The 20925-nt window shown below is 37.8% G+C and overlaps 1 protein-coding gene across 1 annotated transcript; it reads right to left on the bottom strand.

Moving 5' to 3' along the window:
- Nucleotides 1-11694: 11694 nt before the first annotated feature.
- Nucleotides 11695-20721, bottom strand: LOC116406915 (mucin-3A-like). Its single transcript, XM_031892036.1, has 3 exons — nt 14645-20721; nt 13349-13446; nt 11695-12808 (listed from the first exon to the last, which is right to left on the bottom strand). Exons 1-3 carry the CDS (start codon nt 20655-20657, stop codon nt 12746-12748), a joined length of 6174 nt encoding a protein of 2057 aa, XP_031747896.1. The 5' UTR covers nt 20658-20721; the 3' UTR covers nt 11695-12745.
- Between the last annotated feature and the right edge of the window lie 204 nt (nt 20722-20925).

Raw genomic sequence — 20925 nt, forward strand, 5'->3', positions numbered from 1 at the left:
GGAAGATTTGATGTGTTTTTCAGGTATTTCACCAAAACTAGCAATTTTGGGAAAGCACCGCGACTCTGTAGTTTGGAGTAGAAAGACATGGGTACCAATTGTGAATTCGCCCGAATGTGTACTTTCCAAAAATATATGGTTTTGGGGGGTCAATGTATTTTTTTGTGTTTTTACCCCACAGAAAATGCAGTAAACGTGTTGAATTTTCAGTAGCTAAAGAGACCTCTGGGGCAATCTCTATGCACTGACGTCCTTATGGGGTCTCTAAATGCCAGATACAGTGCTGATCCTATGCACAATGGGCATCAAACTGTTCAGCGGACCCTAGGCTTTCATATTTCGGGTGTGTTTTCTTGGTACCTAATGTTATGTGGGAGATAAGGTGCTTGAAAGTGGAAGATTTGATGTGTTTTTCAGGTATTTCACCAAAACTAGCAATTTTGGGAAAGCACCGCGACTCTGTAGTTTGGAGTAGAAAGACATGGGTACCAATTTTGAATTCGCCCGAATGTGTACTTTCCAAAAATATATGGTTTTGGGGGGTCAATGTATTTTTTTGTGTTTTTACCCCACAGAAAATGCAGTAAACGTGTTGAATTTTCAGTAGCTAAAGAGACCTCTGGGGCAATCTCTATGCACTGACGTCCTTATGGGGTCTCTAAATGCCAGATACAGTGCTGATCCTATGCACAATGGGCATCAAACTGTTCAGCGGACCCTAGGCTTTCATATTTCGGGTGTGTTTTCTTGGTAGCTAATGTTATGTGGGAGATAAGGTGCTTGAAAGTGGAAGATTTGATGTGTTTTTCAGGTATTTCACCAAAACTAGCAATTTTGGGAAAGCACCGCGACTCTGTAGTTTGGAGTAGAAAGACATGGGTACCAATTTTGAATTCGCCCGAATGTGTACTTTCCAAAAATATATGCTTTTGGGGGGTCAATGTATTTTTTTGTGTTTTTACCCCATAGAAAATGCAGTAAACGTGTTGAATTTTCAGTAGCTAAAGAGACCTCTGGGGCAACCTCTATGCACTGACATCCTTATGGGGTCTCTAAATGCCAGATACAGTGCTGATCCTATGCACAATGGGCATCAAACTGTTCAGCGGACCCTTGGCTTTCATATTTAGGGTGTGTTTTCTTGGTACCTAATGTTATGTGGGAGATATGGTGCTTGAAAGTGGAAGATTTGATGTGATTTTCAGGTATTTCACCAAAATTAGCAATTTAGGGAAAGCACTGCGACTCTGTAGTTTGGAGTAGAAAGACATGGGTACCAATTTTGAATTTGCCCGAATGTGTACTTTCCAAAAATATATGGTTTTGGGGGGTCAATGTATTTTTTTGTGTTTTTACCCCACAGAAAATGCAGTTAACGTGTTGAATTTTCAGTAGCTAAAGAGACCTCTGGGGCAATCTCTATGCACTGACGTCCTTATGGGGTCTCTAAATGCCAGATACAGTGCTGATCCTATGCACAATGGGCATCAAACTGTTCAGCGGACCCTTGGCTTTCATATTTAGGGTGTGTTTACTTGGTAGCTAATGTTATGTGGGAGATAAGGTGCTTGAAAGTGGAAGATTTGATGTGTTTTTCAGGTATTTCACCAAAACTAGCAATTTTGGGAAAGCACTGCGACTCTGTAGTTTGGAGTAGAAAGACATGGGTACCAATTTTGAATTCGCCCCGAATGTGTACTTTCCAAAAATATATGGTTTTGGGGGGTCAATGTATTTTTTTTGTGTTTTTACCCCACAGAAAATGTAGTAAACGTGTTGAATTTTCAGTAGCTAAAGAGATCTCCTGGGCAATTTGTATGCACTACCTTCCTTATGGGGTCTCTAAATGCCAGATACATTGGTGTTCCTATGCACAATGGGCATCAAACTGTTCAGCGGACCCTTGGCTTTCATATTTAGGGTGTGTTCTTTTGGTACCTAATGTTATGTGGGAGATAAGGTGCTTGAAAGTGGAAGATTTGATGTGATTTTTAGGTATTTCATCAAAACTGGCAATTTTGGGAAAGAATTGCGACTCAGTTGTTTGGAGTAGAAAGACATGGGTACCAATTTTGAATTCGTCCGAATGTGTACTTTCCAAAAATATATGATTTTGGGGGGTCAATGTATTTTTTTGTGTTTTTACCCCACAGAAAATGCAGTAAATGTGTTGAATTTTCAGTAGCTAAAGAGATCTCCTGGGCAATTTGTATGTACTAACTTCCTTTTGGGGTCTCTAAATTCCAGATACATTGGTGATCCTATGCACAATGGGCATCAAACTGTTCAGTGGACCCCTGGCTTTCATATTTAGGGTGTGTTTTCTTCGTACCTAATGTTATGTGGGAGATAAGGTGCTTGAAAATGGAAGATTTGAGGTGATTTTTTAGAATTTTCATAATTTTTTTATAGAAAATGCTAAATTCAGTAAAGCATTGCCGTTTGGTACTTAGGAGTTGGAAGACATAGTTACCCATTTCGGATTCGTCAGAATGTGTAGTTTTCAAAAATGTATGGTTTCCTGGGGTAAACCTAATGTTCCAGGATTTTTGGCTTTGGAATGTAAAGTGTGCCGTATTCTGCTGTAATGCTTTGAAAATTTAGTAATTTACTGCTGGGAGTTTTTGATCTATAGAAGTCAGAAATCTCAATAAAACTATACATATCAGGTATTGGCACGTTCGGGAGACATGAGGCTTTCCAAATCAGTTGAATTTTTGTCCATAAAATAAAATGTGTTTCTGGTAGAAATCCTTATATCATGAAAAATAGCATTTTTTCTTTTTTTTTTTGTATTTCAAGCTCTAAATCTTGTTCCAGAAGTGGAAATACACAAAAACTCAGGTAGATTTGGAAAGCTCAGGTTCTCCTGAAAAAAACAATATATAGTTTGCCTACCTAAACTTAACCCTGCCCCCAGTAAAAGCCCCTACATTGAGAGAGCACAGAATGTTCACAAAACGTCTGGCACTGGGGGGAACTGAAATGACGAATTCGGCTGGCACTTAAAGGGTTAATATTTACATATTTGTAAACAGACTTAAGGTATGGTGATCCAGGTCCCAATTCTGGATAAAATATCCTATACATGTATATATAAAATTTGTAACCACACTATGGCTTCTGTGTTTCTAGACCTCGTTATAACAAAGTATGTGTATATAATCTTATGTTTTAATGTTATAATAAACCTGGGAGGCTCATTTATCAATTTTCAAATGTGTGTATAAGAAAGGCACTTGGAGAAAAATAATCTGACCAAACACCTGCAACTTTTTTATGTGACTTATATTTCCCAGCTAGCATATTCAAGAAAAAGCTCAAGTAGATTGAACGTGATCACAAATTAAATTCTAATCCTATCTTTTAATGTTGCTGAACATTTTCAAAAAGTAGAAAACTCTATAATCAAATTTAATTTAATGCTTCAGATACCCCCATTTTTAGGTAGGGGAATTTTTCATTCAAATTTTATTTATGTTTTTTTGCTTGAATCGAGGCAAAGCACCACAAAATTTGGATCCATTTTTTCTATAGAATGTGTTTGTTTATGCCCTAATGTGTAGAATAGAGTGCATCATTTTGGAGGCCTTTATTTTTTATTGCATTGTATATATCAATGATTGTATTGATTAATATTGATTAATTTATGCTCAAATATTGATTATTCACTAGGCAGTTTTATGAGACTGTCCTGCAGTACAAACAGACACTGAGCACACAGAATCCATTTATTTCTATAGTTGTATTTAAGTTTTGGAAAAGCTTTCAAAATCTCACCAGACAAAAAACTTAATTTCTGTATTTGTTCAGTTTACAGCATTAGGTACCTTATTCAATGCTAATATATTAATTTAATTTGCTTACCAGTTAGAAGGAGAATTAATCCCATAAACATCATCTTGTTTGTCCAAAACATTTTCCTACCATTCATGTAAATGAATGTACAGTATATAGAACTTCCAGGAAGTTGTGTAAATGTTCAAACTGTCTGTATAATAATGTATATATCAGAGGGTGAGGTAAGACTGCCTTCATGCTATTATACATTATGCACATATTCAGAGGTCAGATATTTTCTTTCATTGGGGAGGTGCATATAGTACATGTCTCTGAGAGGGCAGGGCCCTGATTTACACAACTTAAAGCATGTTATACTGTACATACAGTGTATTGTTGCCTTTGCAATCCTTGACAGAAAGTTTGAAACTTACGAAAACAAATTCCTATTTTATCTTAATTGTGGGGCTGCTGAGGCATGCTTGAAGCTGTAGTTCAAGATCTGTACTTGCATCCAGGGTGTCACTAAATATCCCCTTATTGTCTCAAATTAGATACTACTGATGTGGTCTTTTAGATAATGTACTTCTTCTGCCTTTTTTCAACAACATTCTCCATTGCCTTTTCCCCTACTGCCTATTGTAAGTCTTTTATTCTCTAGCCGCAACTTTTATCAATAGCGACTAACTCCACAAACAGTATAAGACTTTCTGTTTAATCCTGCCTGACTCCTGCCCTGCCTTTTTTGCCTTAGAGACCAAAAGACTGAAAAATGAGGCCATAGGTTTCTTTCATTTAACTGACAGAGCTTATAGGAATTCTTATAACAGGCACAGGCTTTCATAAAGTGACCTTAGAATGGATGAGAAAGTATGTTTTTTTGAGGAATGTGAACAGATCTTGAGTAGAGGGTGAACTATTTAAAAATGAATGATAAACTAAGGGAAGGCATATGTACTATATGTGTAAATGTGCAGTGAGATAGGGAGTAACAAACAAGTAGGTAGACGTGTCTATGAAGCAAGTAGGTAGACAGTTAAAATGGAGGTGATATAATATACCTTCACATAATCTATAAGGGGTAATTTCTGCTCCCCACACAGTTGCGTGGCTATTAATTTCCTTACAGTTAATTGTGTCACGGTCAAGATACTTGTGTCAACATGCTCTCCTTTCACGTAGTTGTACTCGGGGCAGCTGCCTTCCTCCTGTTCTTAATTAGGAGCAAGTACACCTTTTGACCTAGTGGAACCCTGGAGCTACCACTCCTCCAGACCAGGCAGTAGCTGAAGGGTTCACAGCAGCATGTGTTAATTCCCACAGCACACTTGCGCCTAAACAACTGGTACACACGTCACTATGTCTCAAGAACTAGAATTCCAACCTAAAGGTCATAAGGATGTGATGATGAGGATTGCTGATGTATATATTGGGCATGCCTGATGTAGGAAATCCTCTTTGCCTCCTGTGTAAGTAGGGGACCATTAAACAACTGTGTAACTGTGGCAGTTGCAGTGTACCTGCAGACATCAACCAGGCCAGGACATAGATTCAGGGTTGGAACTTGGGCTAGGCAGGGAAGGCATGTGCCTAGAGTGCAGCAAGGGGGACACAGTTCCGATTAACAGACAAATGAACAAACCATTGGAAGGGGAAGTAGACAATGGGTGGGGGGAAATGTGGGTGTGAGGCAGAAGGTGGGCTAGCACGGTGTTGGTTCAAGTAGTATTGCCTTGGGCAGAAATACTGCCTGGCCCTCCTCTGCTTATTAGAACTACAAAGGACATAGAATACAATTATCATCAGACTGACTAGTATAAGTGTGGCTGTAAATGAACACATCAAAAATGCATGCATGACCCACTGGCTAGGCCTAGGCAGCTGCCATAGACCTAAAAACAAATTGTTCAGCATAGGCGGAGGATGACTTTTTTGTTTGGGGAGGCTAAAGATGGCCCATACACAGACTGACCTACAGCTAATGTGACACTTAGTGGATTCACTGCTGGTGTAAAAAATTAACCTCCCAACTACCTCTGGCAGTTCCCACTGACTCCCAGGGATACTGTGCAAAAGTGCGGGTGGGGGGGATTTTTTTAACCCTAAAATGCTTAGGATGTAAAAGCATTCATACTGCTTCCTCCAATGTTGTGTACTTGATCATATGTACTAAGTGCCCTACAGGAGGAATGTACATTGGAGAAACAGGGCAAAAACTGTGCACAAGGATGAACCATCACAGACATAAGATCAAAACCAAAGCATGTGATACACCAGTGGGACAACACTTCCGCAATCAGGACCACAGGCTTCAGGACATGAAGGTGTTAATTCTAAAAGGGAACTTTGGATCTGAATGAGAAAGGAAGATCTATGAATTCAAATGTATGGAGTTATTCAACACATTAAGACAGGGCCTTAGTGTGACAGGTTTCATGTCACACTATCTGATCTGACTGAATCCAGACCCCTGGACTATTTACAACCCACCCTAATAAACCTTAATTACTTTCACTATCTTCACAAGTTATCTCTATCTATCTGTAACTTCCTAATTTATTGCTTGTAAACACTTCTCTCTGATCTATCAGTATAAATGTTGTGCCATTTCAGTTCTCATTTGTATTTTGCCTGATGAAGGGGCCTTAGAGCTCTGAAAGCTTGCAATGTATTTTTATTGTTAGCCAATATAGGTATCATTTCTACAATACTCTTGTATTTGTATTTTGTTGTTTTTTTTATTATTATCAAAAAACCATAACAAATATATAAAAGCACAATGAGCTTTGTCAGGGGGAAAAATTAACTTACCCTCCATCTGTTAGGGTAGGGGATATTATAAATGTCAGATGACAAAAAACAATTTAATTCCAGCTAGTGGGTCAGCCTTTAGAACATATACAGTATAGTACCTGTGAGATGAAAACTGCAGCAAAGTTCAAAGCTGGTTCATGGGTAAACTTACAGTCTGAAGATTCTTCTTTTTTAAGTCTTCATTTCTGCAGTTTGCAAAATTTCCCGATCCCTGTCTGCATCTGTGTCTTGATTGGTCAATTTTACTGTCTGTCAAGAAAGCTGTGCTCTGATTGGAGAATATACAAGAAGAAAGATCCAATCAGAGCACAGCTGATTAGAGCAGAACCCGGAGCTTGCAGGGACAGGAGAAGATTTGCAGGACAGCGTAGAAACAGAGCCAGGTTTTTTTATTTTATTTTTTTATTTTTAGGGTGCCAGAGCAGGTTTGGGGAGGCTTAGCCTCCCCTAGCCTTATTGAAAATCCGCCTATGTTGTTCAGCACACCACTTACATATTCCAAGGGTGCATTTTTGCTGAAATAAATGGCTTAAAGGCATTTGCTGGAGTATAAAGGTGTGCTTCTCCCAATACAAGGTATGACTGATCCCCCATGCACACCATAGAACACCACTAAACCGGCTGCAGGTAGCCACCAGACACATTCATTTTCAATAGGCAGTTAGTATGCAGAGAAGCTTAGCAGCAGTGCAATGATACCTTAATCCCAGGTGCAACTCACATGCACATGCATGTATTTACTACTCTGAAATTAATTGCCTATATAATTGGTAAATTAAGGGGAAGATTTATCAATGTTCGAGTTTTTTTTCATGATTCAAATTTTCTTGTGGTAAAAAAACTTGAATTCGAGTTATGGTTCCAAAACTTGAATGTCTGGTATTTATTAAGTACAAAAGTGCCAAAAACTCAAATGTAAAAATTTGCCATTTAGAAGCTTGGGAGTTTCTATAGAAGTCAATGGGAGTTGTCCTAGGCAAAGTCAAGCCATATTTTTAATTTGTGATATTTGATTTTGATTTGAGTTTGTAAACTCAGTTGAAGTTTTTGAGGTGTTTTAATAGTACAAGTTTGCACACTACTATCGTTTTTATGAATAAGCTGCTGTATAGCCGTGGGGGCAGCCACTCAAATTGAAAAGGAGTAAGACACAGGTTACACAGGTTAGGAGATAACAGATAAGGTATACACAGCTTATTATTCATAATAATCCCCAAATTCTTCTCAGTTAAAGATAACCCCAGCCACTCAAGGTGAGGCCTTACTAGAGACCTATAAAGAGGCAAAATTATGTTTTAATCATTTGAGTTGATATCATTTCTTATGCAAGACAGCACTTTATTTGCTTTAGTAGCCCCTAAATTAAGGATACCCCCAGCACACTACCATTTAATGTATAAATCACATTTATATTATGTCTACCAAAGTGCATAATTTTGTACTTTTTAACACTGAACCTCATTTTCCAGTTTGTTGCCCAGTTTTCCAACTTTGTAAAATCACTCTGCAAATTGGCAGCATTCTGCATGGAACTTTTAGTTTTGCACAATTTAGTGTCATCAGCAAAAACAGAAACAACACTTTAAATGGCCACCTTCAGGTCATTAATAAACAAGTTAAAAAGCAAAGGACCAAGGGCTGACCCCTGCGGTACTCCACTAACAACACTGGTCTGATTTGCAATATTTTCAAGTACCCTATTCCTTATTAGCCATCCAGAAGCTTTACTACCTCTGATGTCAGACTAACAGGCCTATAGTTTTCAGGCTGAGAACGGGATCCCTTTTTCAATAGCAGACACCACATTAGCAATTCGCCAGTCTCTCTGTACCATGCCAGACCTCAATGAATCCTGAAAAATTAAGTGAAATGATTTGGCAATCACAGAGCTAAGCTCCTTACATGCCCTGGCATGAAAACCATCAGGTCCTGGACCTTTGTTTACCTTTACATGTTTAAGTCTCTTTTGAATTTCCTCCTGAACCCATGCGTCAGTAGTTATAGAACTAGAATTGGGTCTCCCCTCTTGCTTAATTTTTTACTGTTTACAGATTTAAAAATAATTTTGGATTTATTTTACTCCTAGCTGCAATACCCCTTTCCATCTCTATTTTAGCTTGCCTGATAGCTTTTTTGCATGCTTTATTTGCTTCTTTGTTCCTGATGAAAGTTTCTGCTGTCCCAGCTAACTTGAATGCTTTTAAAGCCTGTTTTTTCTTACCAACCTCGACACAAACACTTTTATCAAAACATAAAGTTTCTGCTTTGCAATGCCTTTCCTTGCTTACAAGGGCAATATACTGACATGTATTCTTGTTAAACAACATTTTAAAGATTTTACATTTTCCTTCTGTGTGTAACCCTGCGAATAGCCTTTCCCATTTAATATATTGCAGAAATGCAATTCAGTTATCTCTGCAACATTGGTGTTCTTAAAGAACTTTATATGAGTAAATGCGAAACAATTAACAGATACAAAAATATTCTGTGAATACCAAAGAAGAAAAGCTAGAGGATTTTAAAGAAAAACTAAATGAGCAGCAAAATGTTTGTTGGTATATGTAACATGGAGCTATTGATTTCTGTGCTGCACAAGGAGGGTAGATATATCAGGTCCCATGACCTATCTGCAGTAGGATGCCTGGGTGCAGTATCCATTGTATGTAGATATTCATCCATTCACAGAACCACACTCTCAGGTCTCATAGTTTTAAAATTAATTTTATTTACACAATCCTGAGCAAGGCACAGGGGGCAAAACTAGCAAGTTCAAAGAAGCCCTAAAATCCCAATATAAGCACATTAAAATACAGGACTCCTTAGCTTGTTTGCTCATACACTCTTGGCAAGTGCATTCTCAATAATGGGCCAACTAGATGTATGCAGCTGACGCCTATTTACCACCTACCACCTGATCATGCAATACTGCCTAATGCAGAAAGGCCAAATAAATAGAGGCACAACACTCAAGCTTCATTCAATACTAAGGGGCACATTCATGAAAACGTGAGTTCAAATCCCGAATGGGAGAAAATTCGGATTGGATACAATAATTTCTGAAGTTCGCTAATATAACGAATATGCTTCCGAAAAAATCGTATTAGTCATGATAATATCGTATTGGAGATCCGAAAGTCACGAAATATTCGTACCGAACGAAAAAAAAAGTCGCGCAAATGACAAAGAAGTCAGCAAAAATAAGCTTGGACGTTCACAGATTAGTAAATCTGCCCCAATGGGTTGCAAGATTTAAGTTCCATTTTTGTAAGTGAAGCAAATTGTCTAGAATGCAAGGGTCATCAGATTACAGTTAGTGGTTTATATAACAGAATCTGATTATAAATGCAGCTTGCAGTAGGACAGTCCCCTTTAAATATACTTAGAAACATTTTATGGACAGTATTGGACAGTTTACATTATTTGGCTATGCTTTTTGTTTAGAATACATTTTTTGATTTCCAGATTGTGTTTTTTTCCCTCTGCTTCTCCTCACCCATGGGACACTTTAATTTAAGTGCAAATAACAATGAATGGGATTTTACTTAGGACCTAACACTGTTCATTTTCAGTGGGTCTATTACTTATAAAAATATAGCAGTGTGCCTAGTGCTCTGCGGAAAGTTTGCTTAAAACATTCTCATTTTAGAGATTACATCCACTGTTGGAAACTAAACCTACTAGATGTTTTTTACATGCAATTTTCACTATGAAATGCTGATAACCCTCAGCATATGGCACTGTGTATCCCCTAGTATAAATTTGCACATCGCTTAACAATGCAGTGAAGAGTAAATTGTATGGAACCCATAGCAAAAATGTCACAGTGGCTCTGAGTATTAAATGGCACAGTGACCCACATCACAGTATGAAAAAGACAAAAGGGCACAATGCAAGTGCATTGAACACAGTGCAACTTTGTGCGCAGTCGCCATGTTTTTTTCCATAATGCAGTGTTTACCCCCAGAATTCCAAAGGTACTCTTGATGCAATTGCGCCACCCTACCACAATTGCATCTGATTTGCCATAATGAATGAAGCTAAGAGTGCACTATGTTGCACATTTGGCACAGTTTCAGGAAATAATTTCAAAGTCTGCCTGGTGTCATTTTTGGTGTTTGGCGGGTGACTGACATGTGTTTCCTATTCTTTCAGCTCAAAAGAACTGTGCTGATTGATGCAGGGCACTGAGGGAACTCTGGAGCTTCAGCCTAGTCCAGAAGCTCCAGGGTTCGACTGTGTCATTAGGCACAGCAGTGGCCAATTCGGAAGAGGAGGCAGGAAGGACTGAGCAGAGCGCAACTATAGGAAAGTGAAAAAAAGCACATTTTGACACCAGTTCCTTCAATAAAAGTAGTTTTAAGATCAACCAACTGTGGGGAAAAAAGCAGGGAACACAACTGCACTTGTGGACATACATGAGCCCTAAAAAATTAGTTTTAGCCTGTGTAATTAAATATAAATATGTTTTACAAAAAATTGGTGTTGGTATCATAGTTTGGTCAAAATATGTATTCTCATATGTATATATGTATATTCATTTGCCAAATTAAGACCACTACCCCTACAATGCTGTATTGGTGTCCATTTTAAATTGTTTTTAAAATCATTACCCCCCCAGCATGGGTGTCTGCATAAAATGTTTCTGGGGGCAAAGTTATTAATTTAAAAAAGGACAGTTTTTCTAGACCACCACAGTGGAATGCATTTTCATTTTTACAATTTTTCATTTCCCAAGAAGAGAAAGTTTTCAGTTTTCTGCAGCAAGCAGGCAGTTGGTGGGCCCAAAAGGAGTGCTGCCAGCTGTCCAGTAGGGCAGTTAGTGAGTGGGACATAACTAGATGTATCTGGGCCCCCTGTAAAAAATTTGGGCCCCTTAATGTAAAGTTACTAGAGTAACTGTTTTGTTACCTAGATTTTTAGTTGACCACACACCCTTTTTGACCACTAATGCCACCCCATTAGGGGTCATGGTAACCATCCAGAAATATATGTCCTGTTGTAGCCCTTTGTAGTAAATGTTAACACAGAAAACATAGCAGTAGAAATAAAGTGCCAACTTCACTTTTAGTGACCCCAGAACACAAAGCAGTAAAAAAGCAGTTCCAACTTTATGTTTATTGCTTCCAAAACACTTTGCAGCAGACATGCAGTGCCAGCTCTATGCTTAATACAGAACACTTTCTGCCTTTTTAAAAAGAAAAAAAGACACAACAGAATAGAGCCTACTACCAACACTGTAACAGCTACCTTAATTTAGTTTCCAAAATAAGTTTAACTTGATTGTGCACCTAATTGGGGACTGCTATTTCTACTGGCCTCTGAGCACCCCACAAATTGCTATGGTTTCATTATTTTAACCTATTCTGTAGCAATGTTGTCTGTGTTTGCTGTGCCATATCAGCCTGTTTTGCATAGGCTGGGGTCTGGTTTAATGAAATCTAAAGTAGAATAGGTGCACTGGCAGCTCTGTTGCTCCACTGACAATATATAAGCAGTGTGAAGTCCTGCCCCTCCTGCTCCATTTCCTGCTCGGAAATTTCACATCAGAACTGCCATACTGCCATAGTAATAAAAGTAAAATGAGCAGTACTGATTGGGGCACATAGTGGATGATATCCTTTTGCTCCCTATGCTACTGCCCCCCCCTTACTTGCTTCTGCGTCCTGGGAGTTACACCAGTGCCAACTCTGGTCCTGTTTGAGGGCAAAATTCCTTGCCCCTATTTGCAAATGCCCATTAGATAGCTAGCAGTGTACACCTCTGTTGCTTAAAAGATCTGGTTGTGATTTTTAAGCTTATGAATTACTATTGTCTTTATATTAGCCTCAATACCATTAGAAATAAAAATAGATTTAAATCAAATACAATGTTTTCTTTAAAACTGGAGTAAAAAGAAGATAACTTGAATGTATCAGAGACATTTGATTTTTTTTAAAAATTCTAATAAAATATAATAACTGCATTGAACTGGGGGTGGAGATTTTCATAATTAGCCTCAAATGCTGAAGGTGCATATATATACATATATAAAATATTACCAAGACCTGAAGACCTAATGACAGAGTAATACTGATGTAACATATTAATATTTCATGGAACAGATGTTGAACTGACAGTCAAAGGAATACAACTTATTATGGGTCTGTAAAAGTTAGAATTCTGTCACATGATAAATTTCATGCCGTCTATGTCTTCTTCTTGTGAAAACAACAACCTAGAAAAATAAAAACAAATAAGTCTGGAATTATAACCATTTCAAAGCTTATTATAGTATATATTGGATTTTTTTTTGTTAAGATTTGTTAAGACAATCCCACTATTAGTATAATAATTATTATTATTATTATTATTATTATTAACATACATTTATAAAGCGCCAACATATTCTGCAGCACTGTACAATAACTGGGTTTATACATTGGACATGCAGAATTACATACAAAACAACCAATAACCAAAACAAAATGGTTAAGAGGGCCCTGTCCAGAAGAGCTTAGGATCTATAAGGATAGGGGTTTGATTACCAAATGGCAAGGATTGCAAGTTGCTTGGAAAAGAGTAACATAGTAGAAAAAGTAAAATTTTCTCAGCGGTGAACTGAGTTTTTATTGTATCCTTAAGGAATACCCTTAATATATTAAGAAAATGTTCATAGAGCTCATATGTTGACCATGGACTAAAGACTAGACTAAAATCGTATGGGTAGGGAATATTAGACATAAAGCAGTGCAACAGAACACAAAAAATAACTTACCAAACAGCATCCTGCTAACAATAAGACTGCAACAAGGATGACTGCTAAACAAATCAGGATGATAGCCCAGAATGGAAGGCTAATGTTTGAGGAAAAGACTGCAAGGACAGAGAGGATATAAATGTTATGTTTCTATTTGGATTTTCATCTATTAGCTGACTGTACATTTTTGGTTTTCAAGGAAACTGTTTCTTAGAATATATTGGTTAAAATTTAATTGTATTAATAACACTTGTGCATGCAGATCTGTGTACAATCCTTAATAACTAAGCCAAAAGCTTAGTAGCTTGCCTGAAAAGTGCACATTGTCAAAAGGAGCCATGTTATTACTAGTGCTTTATGCAACAGTTCTGGTTGTATTTTGGCTGTTCTTTGCACCTTTAGCATAAAGTGAGAAGCCAGAAGAGCAAATGTTTCTCCCTTGAATGACTCTGCATCTCATCCCATGCTTTGAGCTTAATCCATAAAATATTTTTTATCTACTTCAACTTACTTAACCATTCAGTAATTTTACATAGCAGTAACAATAGCTACTGTTCAACAAAACATTACCAGCGCTATTACAATTTATTTTCTGTTCTGTAAGGGTTGTTCCATTGTAAATAATCTCTCTACCCCAGGGGACACTAGTGATTAGGCCAAAGCCTGCCTGGGTCCCCAGGGTGTTAAATAAATATAAAAAAAATGGGCAACAAAATCCTCTCCCTGACCAAGCCCCCAATCTGCCCCAGTCAGATACAGTGTCCAGAACACACCCAGAATCTGCTCAAACCCTGCACACAAGTCTGCAAGCTCCATGGTGTTCCATGTTGCTCATAGGCCCCGATTGGACTGTGTCCTGTACCTCCTGATAGCATCCCTGCTAAGGGAGAAGTTCCTGTGATATTCGTGAATGATGACCAACTATTTTGCCTCTATTTGTAGCTATCACACAGTTGGTTGATGGCAGTTGGTTTGTGGCCTCAGTAGCACTTCTGATATTACTACTGAAAGAAAGCTGATTGACTTCTGGGTACTTTGCTAAAGGATATACAAGGTAGCAATCCTTGTTTTGACATCACACAGATCATACAATGGGCATGGAACACCGTGGTGTGCCATGCTACAACATTTTGCACGTTTTACCATAAAAACGTGTGATAATGATCTACATATGGCATGACAATGTGGTATATGGTGCGCTATCTGAAACAAATCTCTAGGTAAAGCTCACTTCAACAGTATGCTAGTGGAAAGCAGTCAGCTGTCACCTTAGAAGAAGATGTTTCTTATTGCTGCATGGTTAATTTTTTTTACCTGGGAATGTCACTGTTTTGGTTGAAGATGTTTGATTTATGGTCCAAATCACATGAGAAGGCATTGAGCTACTGGAGGAAGGATAAGTAGTGGTCTGCTTAGTGGAAGAGTTCTTTGTGCTTACTGGTGAAAAATAGCTGATTGATGATGTAGGATGTGTTTTTTCTGCTCTTTTGGTCAGTTCTGAATGGTTGTTTTGTTTTGTACTGGGGGTTGATGACAATTGACTTGCTGGCTTAGTAGTATTCATGGTAGAAGGTGATTGACGTCTGAGGCCAGTGCTGGAAGATATAACTACACTAGTGGAAAGCATCACCTTAGAGTGAGTTGTTTTATTGTTTTTAGTTGTTGCTGAATTAAAGTTTTCCTTTTTACCAGAGGATGTTGCACTTTTTGTTAAGGTTATTTGGTTTCCGTTGCCAGTTTCATGAGAAGGTAAAATCTTAATTGTAGAACCTGAGTAAGCTGTAGTACTTGAAGAAGAATAGTTTCTTGTGCTGATTGATAAAACATTGCTGATTGGCACTGTAGAGTGTGATTTTTCTTCTCCATTGGCTGGATCTGAATAGTTGTTTCCTGTTTTATTGGGGGTTGTTACACGTGTGGTTAAGGGAAGTTGGTTGGTTGCCTCAATAGTTTTCAAAAGTTCCATGCTTATTGTAGAAGCAGATTGACTTATTGGTCTAGTGTTGGAGGAGATAGTTTTATCAGTGGAAAATAGTTTTCTGTTAGTCAGCTGAGATGAATTTGCTTCAATATTATTGGTTGTTGCTGAATGGACATTTCCCTTTATACCAAGGGATGTTATATGTTTTGTTAAGGGTGCTTGGTTTGTGTCCTCAGTTGCATGTGAAAGTAAAATGTTATTGGGAGAAGCTGAGTGAATAGTGGTTCCAGTGGAAGAAGAATATTTTGTGATGGTTGATATTGTAGAGTATGTTTTTCCTTTTTCTGAATAATTGATTCTTTCTGTACTGGGTGTTGTCACACTTTTGGTTGAGGGCTGTTGGCTTGTGGCCTCAGTAATATTTGAAAGTGTTTTGTTACTGGTGGATGTTGATTGGCTCTTTAATCCACTGATTGAAGACATCTTCATTCCAGTGGTCAACATATTGCTGATGGTCACTTTAGTGGGATCTGTTTCTGTATTGTAGGTTGGTGTTGAATGGTTGCTTTCATTTTCACCTGGGGATGTGACCCTTTTGGTTGAAGACATATGGTTTATAGTCACAACTGAATGAGAATCTATTGTGCTACTAGTAAAATCATAGTAAGCAGTAGTCCTTAAAGTAGGAAAGGCTCCTGTAATTTCTGATAAGAAATGGTGAATTGATACAATAGGGTATGTTGTTTCTGTGCCAGATAGTTGGCTTGTGGTCTTGGTAGTATTTAAAAGTGGTGTATTACTTTTGAAAGTTGATTGACTTGTCGATCCACTGCTGGAAGATATAGTTTTGCTAGTGGGTAAAAGGTGGACATCAGTCACCTTTAACATAGGTGTTTCAGTGTTACTGGATGATTTTGAATGTTTGCTTTCTTCTGTACTGAGAAAAGCCACACTTATCGTTGAAGCACTTTGGTTTATGGTCCCAACTGCATGAAAAGGTAATGTTTTACTGGTTGAAACTGAGTGAGAGTGAATAATGGTCCCATTGGCAGAAGAAATGTCTGTTTTGGTTGACTGTTCAGTGGCTGATACTGCAGGGTGTGTTCTTTCAGTGCTGTTGGAAAGTAATGTATTGTATTTTCCTGCTCCATAGGTAGGTGACACACTATTCGTTGAAGGTAGTTTGCCTGATGCCTTACTAGTATTTGAAAGTGCTATGATACTGGTGGTGGATGACTGACTTGTGGGTACAAAACTTGTGGTAGTGGATAAGAGGTTACTGTTAGTTATATTAGAGGTAGGTGATTTATCGTTATCGGTTGATGCTAAATGGCTGTTTTCTTTTTTACCTGGGGATGTCATATTTTTGGTTGAAGATGTTTGGATTATTGTACTATTTCTATAAGAAGACACTATAGTACTTGAGGAAGCTGAGTTAATAATGGCAGAGAAGAAACTTGTACTAGTCAAAAAGTCCTGACTTACTGAAATTGTAGGGTGTATTGTTTCTGAGGCACTAGAAGGTACCGAATAGCTGTTTCCTTCTCTAATTAGGGATGTCACACTTTTGGTTGTAGGTGGTTCACTTGTTGCCTTAGTAGAATTTGAAAGTACAATGTTACTGGTGGAAACTGATTGATTACTGGTTTCAGTGCTGGAAGGGCTACTTATGCTAGTGGATAACTGGTGTTTCTTATTCACCTCAGAGGGAGGTGTTTCGGTGTAAGTCTTAAATGATGAAAGATCACTGATTGGTTTTGTGGGGTAGGCTTTTACTGTGGTATTGAATAATGCCAAATCTTTATTTCCTTCTTTACTGCGTGGTATCGCACTTGTGATTGAAAGTGTTTGTCTTAAAGTTTCGGTAGAAGGAAATGTTTCCATATAACTGATGGAAGGTGACTTAATATTTGACCCAACGCTAGAAGAAATCCATGTTTTTGATAGTAAATGATTGCTTATAGTTACAGAAGAGTGAGATGTTCTTGTGTTTTTTGTTGATGGCAAGTGCCTGCTTTGTTCAGTACTATTGTATGTAATACCTTTGGTAGAAATTGGTTCAGTTATGGGCTCAGTAGTAAGTGAAGGTCCTTGGTTACTGGTGAAAGTTGTATACGTTGTATAACTACTGGATTTTATGTTAGAAGGAATCATTGTGTTTGTAGATATATGGTGGCTAATAATAGAATGAGATGTCCCTGGACTTTTGTTTATTGGTTGGCTGATAGATACAGTAGAATGTAGTATCTTTTTGTATTCTGTTGTTACTAATTTGCTATTTTCATCTGTATTTACATGTTTTACAGCATTGGTTGAAGCGTGTTGACTTATAGTTTCAATAGCAGAAGGGTCACTGTTACTGGAACCAGTGCCAGGAGATATCCTAATTTTGGTGGATTTTTCTGTGCTTTCAGTTGATATTGGGTCTATAACACTTTCATTGGAAGTCAAAAGAATTGTGGCTTCTGTAGAGGGGACTGTGTTTCGATTACTAGTTGATGATGTATCGTCTTTCATGGTAAAGTCGAAAATCTCTGCTCTTCTAGTTGACTCTGAATGCTTACTTTCTTCCGTACTTTGTAATATCATAGTTTGTAATAAAGATGGCTTATTTATGGATTTATTAGTAACAGAAAGTGGAGGGTAATTGTTGGAAGCTGACTGACTGATGGAACCAGTGCTGACAGAGGTCCCTGTATTGTTTGTCACAGTAGGATAAGAAGTAACCATGTTTATGTTATTAGTTAATAGCATACCAGTGGCATTTCCTGTAATGTAAGAAATCTCTGCTCTGCTGGTTGACTCTGAAGGCTTATATTCTTTAGTTCTTTGAAATATTGTCATTTTTAATGAAGGTGGTTGACTTATGGTGTTATGAATAGCAGAAACTGGAGAGTAATTTTTGGAAGCTGGCAGAGTGCTAGATCCAGTGATAGAAGAGCTCTCTGTACTGTTTGATAACAGGTTGCTGTTGGTCAAAGTAGGATAAGAAGGGACCGTATTTCTATTAGTATGTGATGACATGTGAGTGGAAGTCTTGATAAAGTAAAACATATCTGTTTTACTGGTTTGCTCTGAATGCTTATTAGATGGCTTACTTATGGTTGAAAGAATAACAGGAAGTGGAGAGTAACTATTGGAAGCTGGCTGAGTGCTGGAACCAGTGCTGGAAGAGCTCTCTTTACTGTCTGATAACAGGTGGCTCATGGTCACAGTAGGATAAAAAGGGACTGAGTTTCTATTAATAGTTGATGACATATGACTGTCTTTCCTGGTAAAGTCAGATATTTCTGTTTCACTGGTTTGATCTTCTTCAGTACTTTGGAATATTGTAGTTTTTTTGTAGTTAGAAGATGGCTGACTTATGGTTTTAAAAATTGCAGAAAGTGGAGAGTACGTTTTGGAAGCTGACTGACTGCTGGGACCAGTGCTGAATGAGCTCTCAGTATTGTTTAATAACAGGTGGCTGATGGTCATAGCAGGATAAGAAGACACTGTTTTTATTTTACTTGTTGATGACACATGAGTGGCATTTCTGGTAAAGTAAGACATTTCTGCTCTGCTGTTTTGTTCTATATGCTTAGTTTCTTGAGTACTTTGGAAAAGAATAGTTTGCAATGAAGATGGTTGACGTTTGGAATTATGAATAACAGAAAGTGGAGTGTAACTATTAGATGCTGGCTGAATGCTGGAACCAGTGCTGGAAGAACTCTGTGTACTGTTTAATAACAGGTGGCTGATGGTCACAGTAGGGTTAGAAGGCACTATAGTTATATAATTGGTTGATGACATATGAGTTGCACTTCTGGTAAAGTAAGACATATTTTCTGTACTGGTTGGTTCTGATGGCTTATTTTCTTCAGTACTTTGGAATATCATAGTTTTAACTGAAGATGGCTGACTTATGGTTTCAAGAATAGCAGAAAATGGAGAGTAGCTGTTGGAAACTGGCTGACTGCTGGAACCAGTGCTGGAAGAGGTCTTAGTACTGTTTGATAACAGGTGACTGATAGTTACTGTAGCATAAGAAGGAACTGTATTTATTTTACTTGTTGATGACATATGAATGGCATCCCTAGTAAAATAAAACATTTCTGCCCTGCTGGTTGGCTCTAAATGCTTATGTTCTTCAGTACTTTGGAATATCATCATTTGTAATGAAGATGGCTGGGTTATGGTTTTATAATTGGTAGAAAGTGGTGAATAACTATTGGAAACTGCCTGAGTGCTGGAGCCAGTACTGGAAGAGTTATCTGTATTGTATGATAACATGTGGTTGATGATCAAATTAGTAGAAGTGGGCGTATTTCTATTAATAGCTGATGACAAATTACTGGCATTCATTGTAAAGTAAGATATTGCTGCTCTCCTGGTTGGCCCTGACAGCTTATGTTCTTCACTTCTTTGAAATACTGTAGTTTTTAATGACGATGACAGACTTATGCTTTTATGAATAGCAGAAAGTGGAGAATAACTGTTCGAAGATGGCTTACTGCTTGAACCAGTGCTGAAAGAGCTCCTAGTATTATTTGATAAGAGGTGACTGAAGGTTACAGTAGGGTAAGAAGGGACTGTGTTACTAGCTGATAACATATCAGTGGTATTCATGGTAAAATAGGATATCTCTGCTCTGCTAGTTAGTTCTGAATGCTTATTTTCTTCAGTACTTTGGTATATTGTAGTTTTTAATGAAGATGGCTTACTTACTGTTTTTTGAATAGCAGAATGTAGAGAGTAGCTGTTGGAAGATGACATGCTGCTGGAACCAGTGCTGGAAGACTTCTCAGTACTGTTTGATAATAGGGGTCTGATGGTCATTGTAGGGTAAAAAGGGATCATGTTTTTGTTACTAGTTGACAATATACGAGTGGCATTTATTGTAACGTAAGATACTTCTGATCTACTCACTGGCTCTGAATGCTTTTTTTGAGATATTGTAGTTTTTAATGCAGACAACTGACTTTTAGTTTTATGAATGGCAGAAAGTGGAGAGTAACTGTTGGAAGATGACTGATAACTGGAACCAGTGCTGGAAGAGCTCTCTGTAATGTTTGACAACAGGTGGATTATAGTCACAGTAGGATAAGGAGGGACTGTGTTTCTATTGCTAGTTCTTGACAAATGCGTAACATTCCTGGTAACATATGATATTTTTGCTCTGCTAGTAGGCTTTGTGTGAATATTTTCTTCTGTACTTTGTAATATCATAGTTTTGAATAAAAATGGTTGAGTGGTTTTATGGAAAGCAGAAAGTGGTAAGTAGCTGTTAGAAGTTGACTGAATGCCAGTGCTGAAGGAGCTCTTTTGTGTTGTAATTACAGCAGAGAGATATTTTTCTTCATTGTTAACTGATACAGAATGTTTGGTTAAAGGAGGTTGGATTGTAGTATCAGTATGTTTTTTCATATTACGGGAAGCTGGCTGAGTTTTGGATCTGGTGCTAGAATGGATTGTTTTGTTGGATAAGTATTGATGACTGAACATTGGAGAAGAGTGAGGAAGTTCTGTGCGCCTGGTTTGTGCAGAATGACCTCTTTCTTCAAAATGTGGGGATGTTCTACTTTTTGTAGATTGTGAAGGATGTGTTGCTTTTTTGCTTGGTTTGAAATGAGTTCTGGTTAAAATAGGTTTTGTTGAATGTCTTTCTTTTTTTTTTGTATAACAAAGACGATGT

This window comes from Xenopus tropicalis, chromosome 8 (assembly GCF_000004195.4).
Source record: "Xenopus tropicalis strain Nigerian chromosome 8, UCB_Xtro_10.0, whole genome shotgun sequence".
Classification (NCBI taxonomy): Eukaryota; Metazoa; Chordata; class Amphibia; order Anura; family Pipidae; genus Xenopus; species Xenopus tropicalis.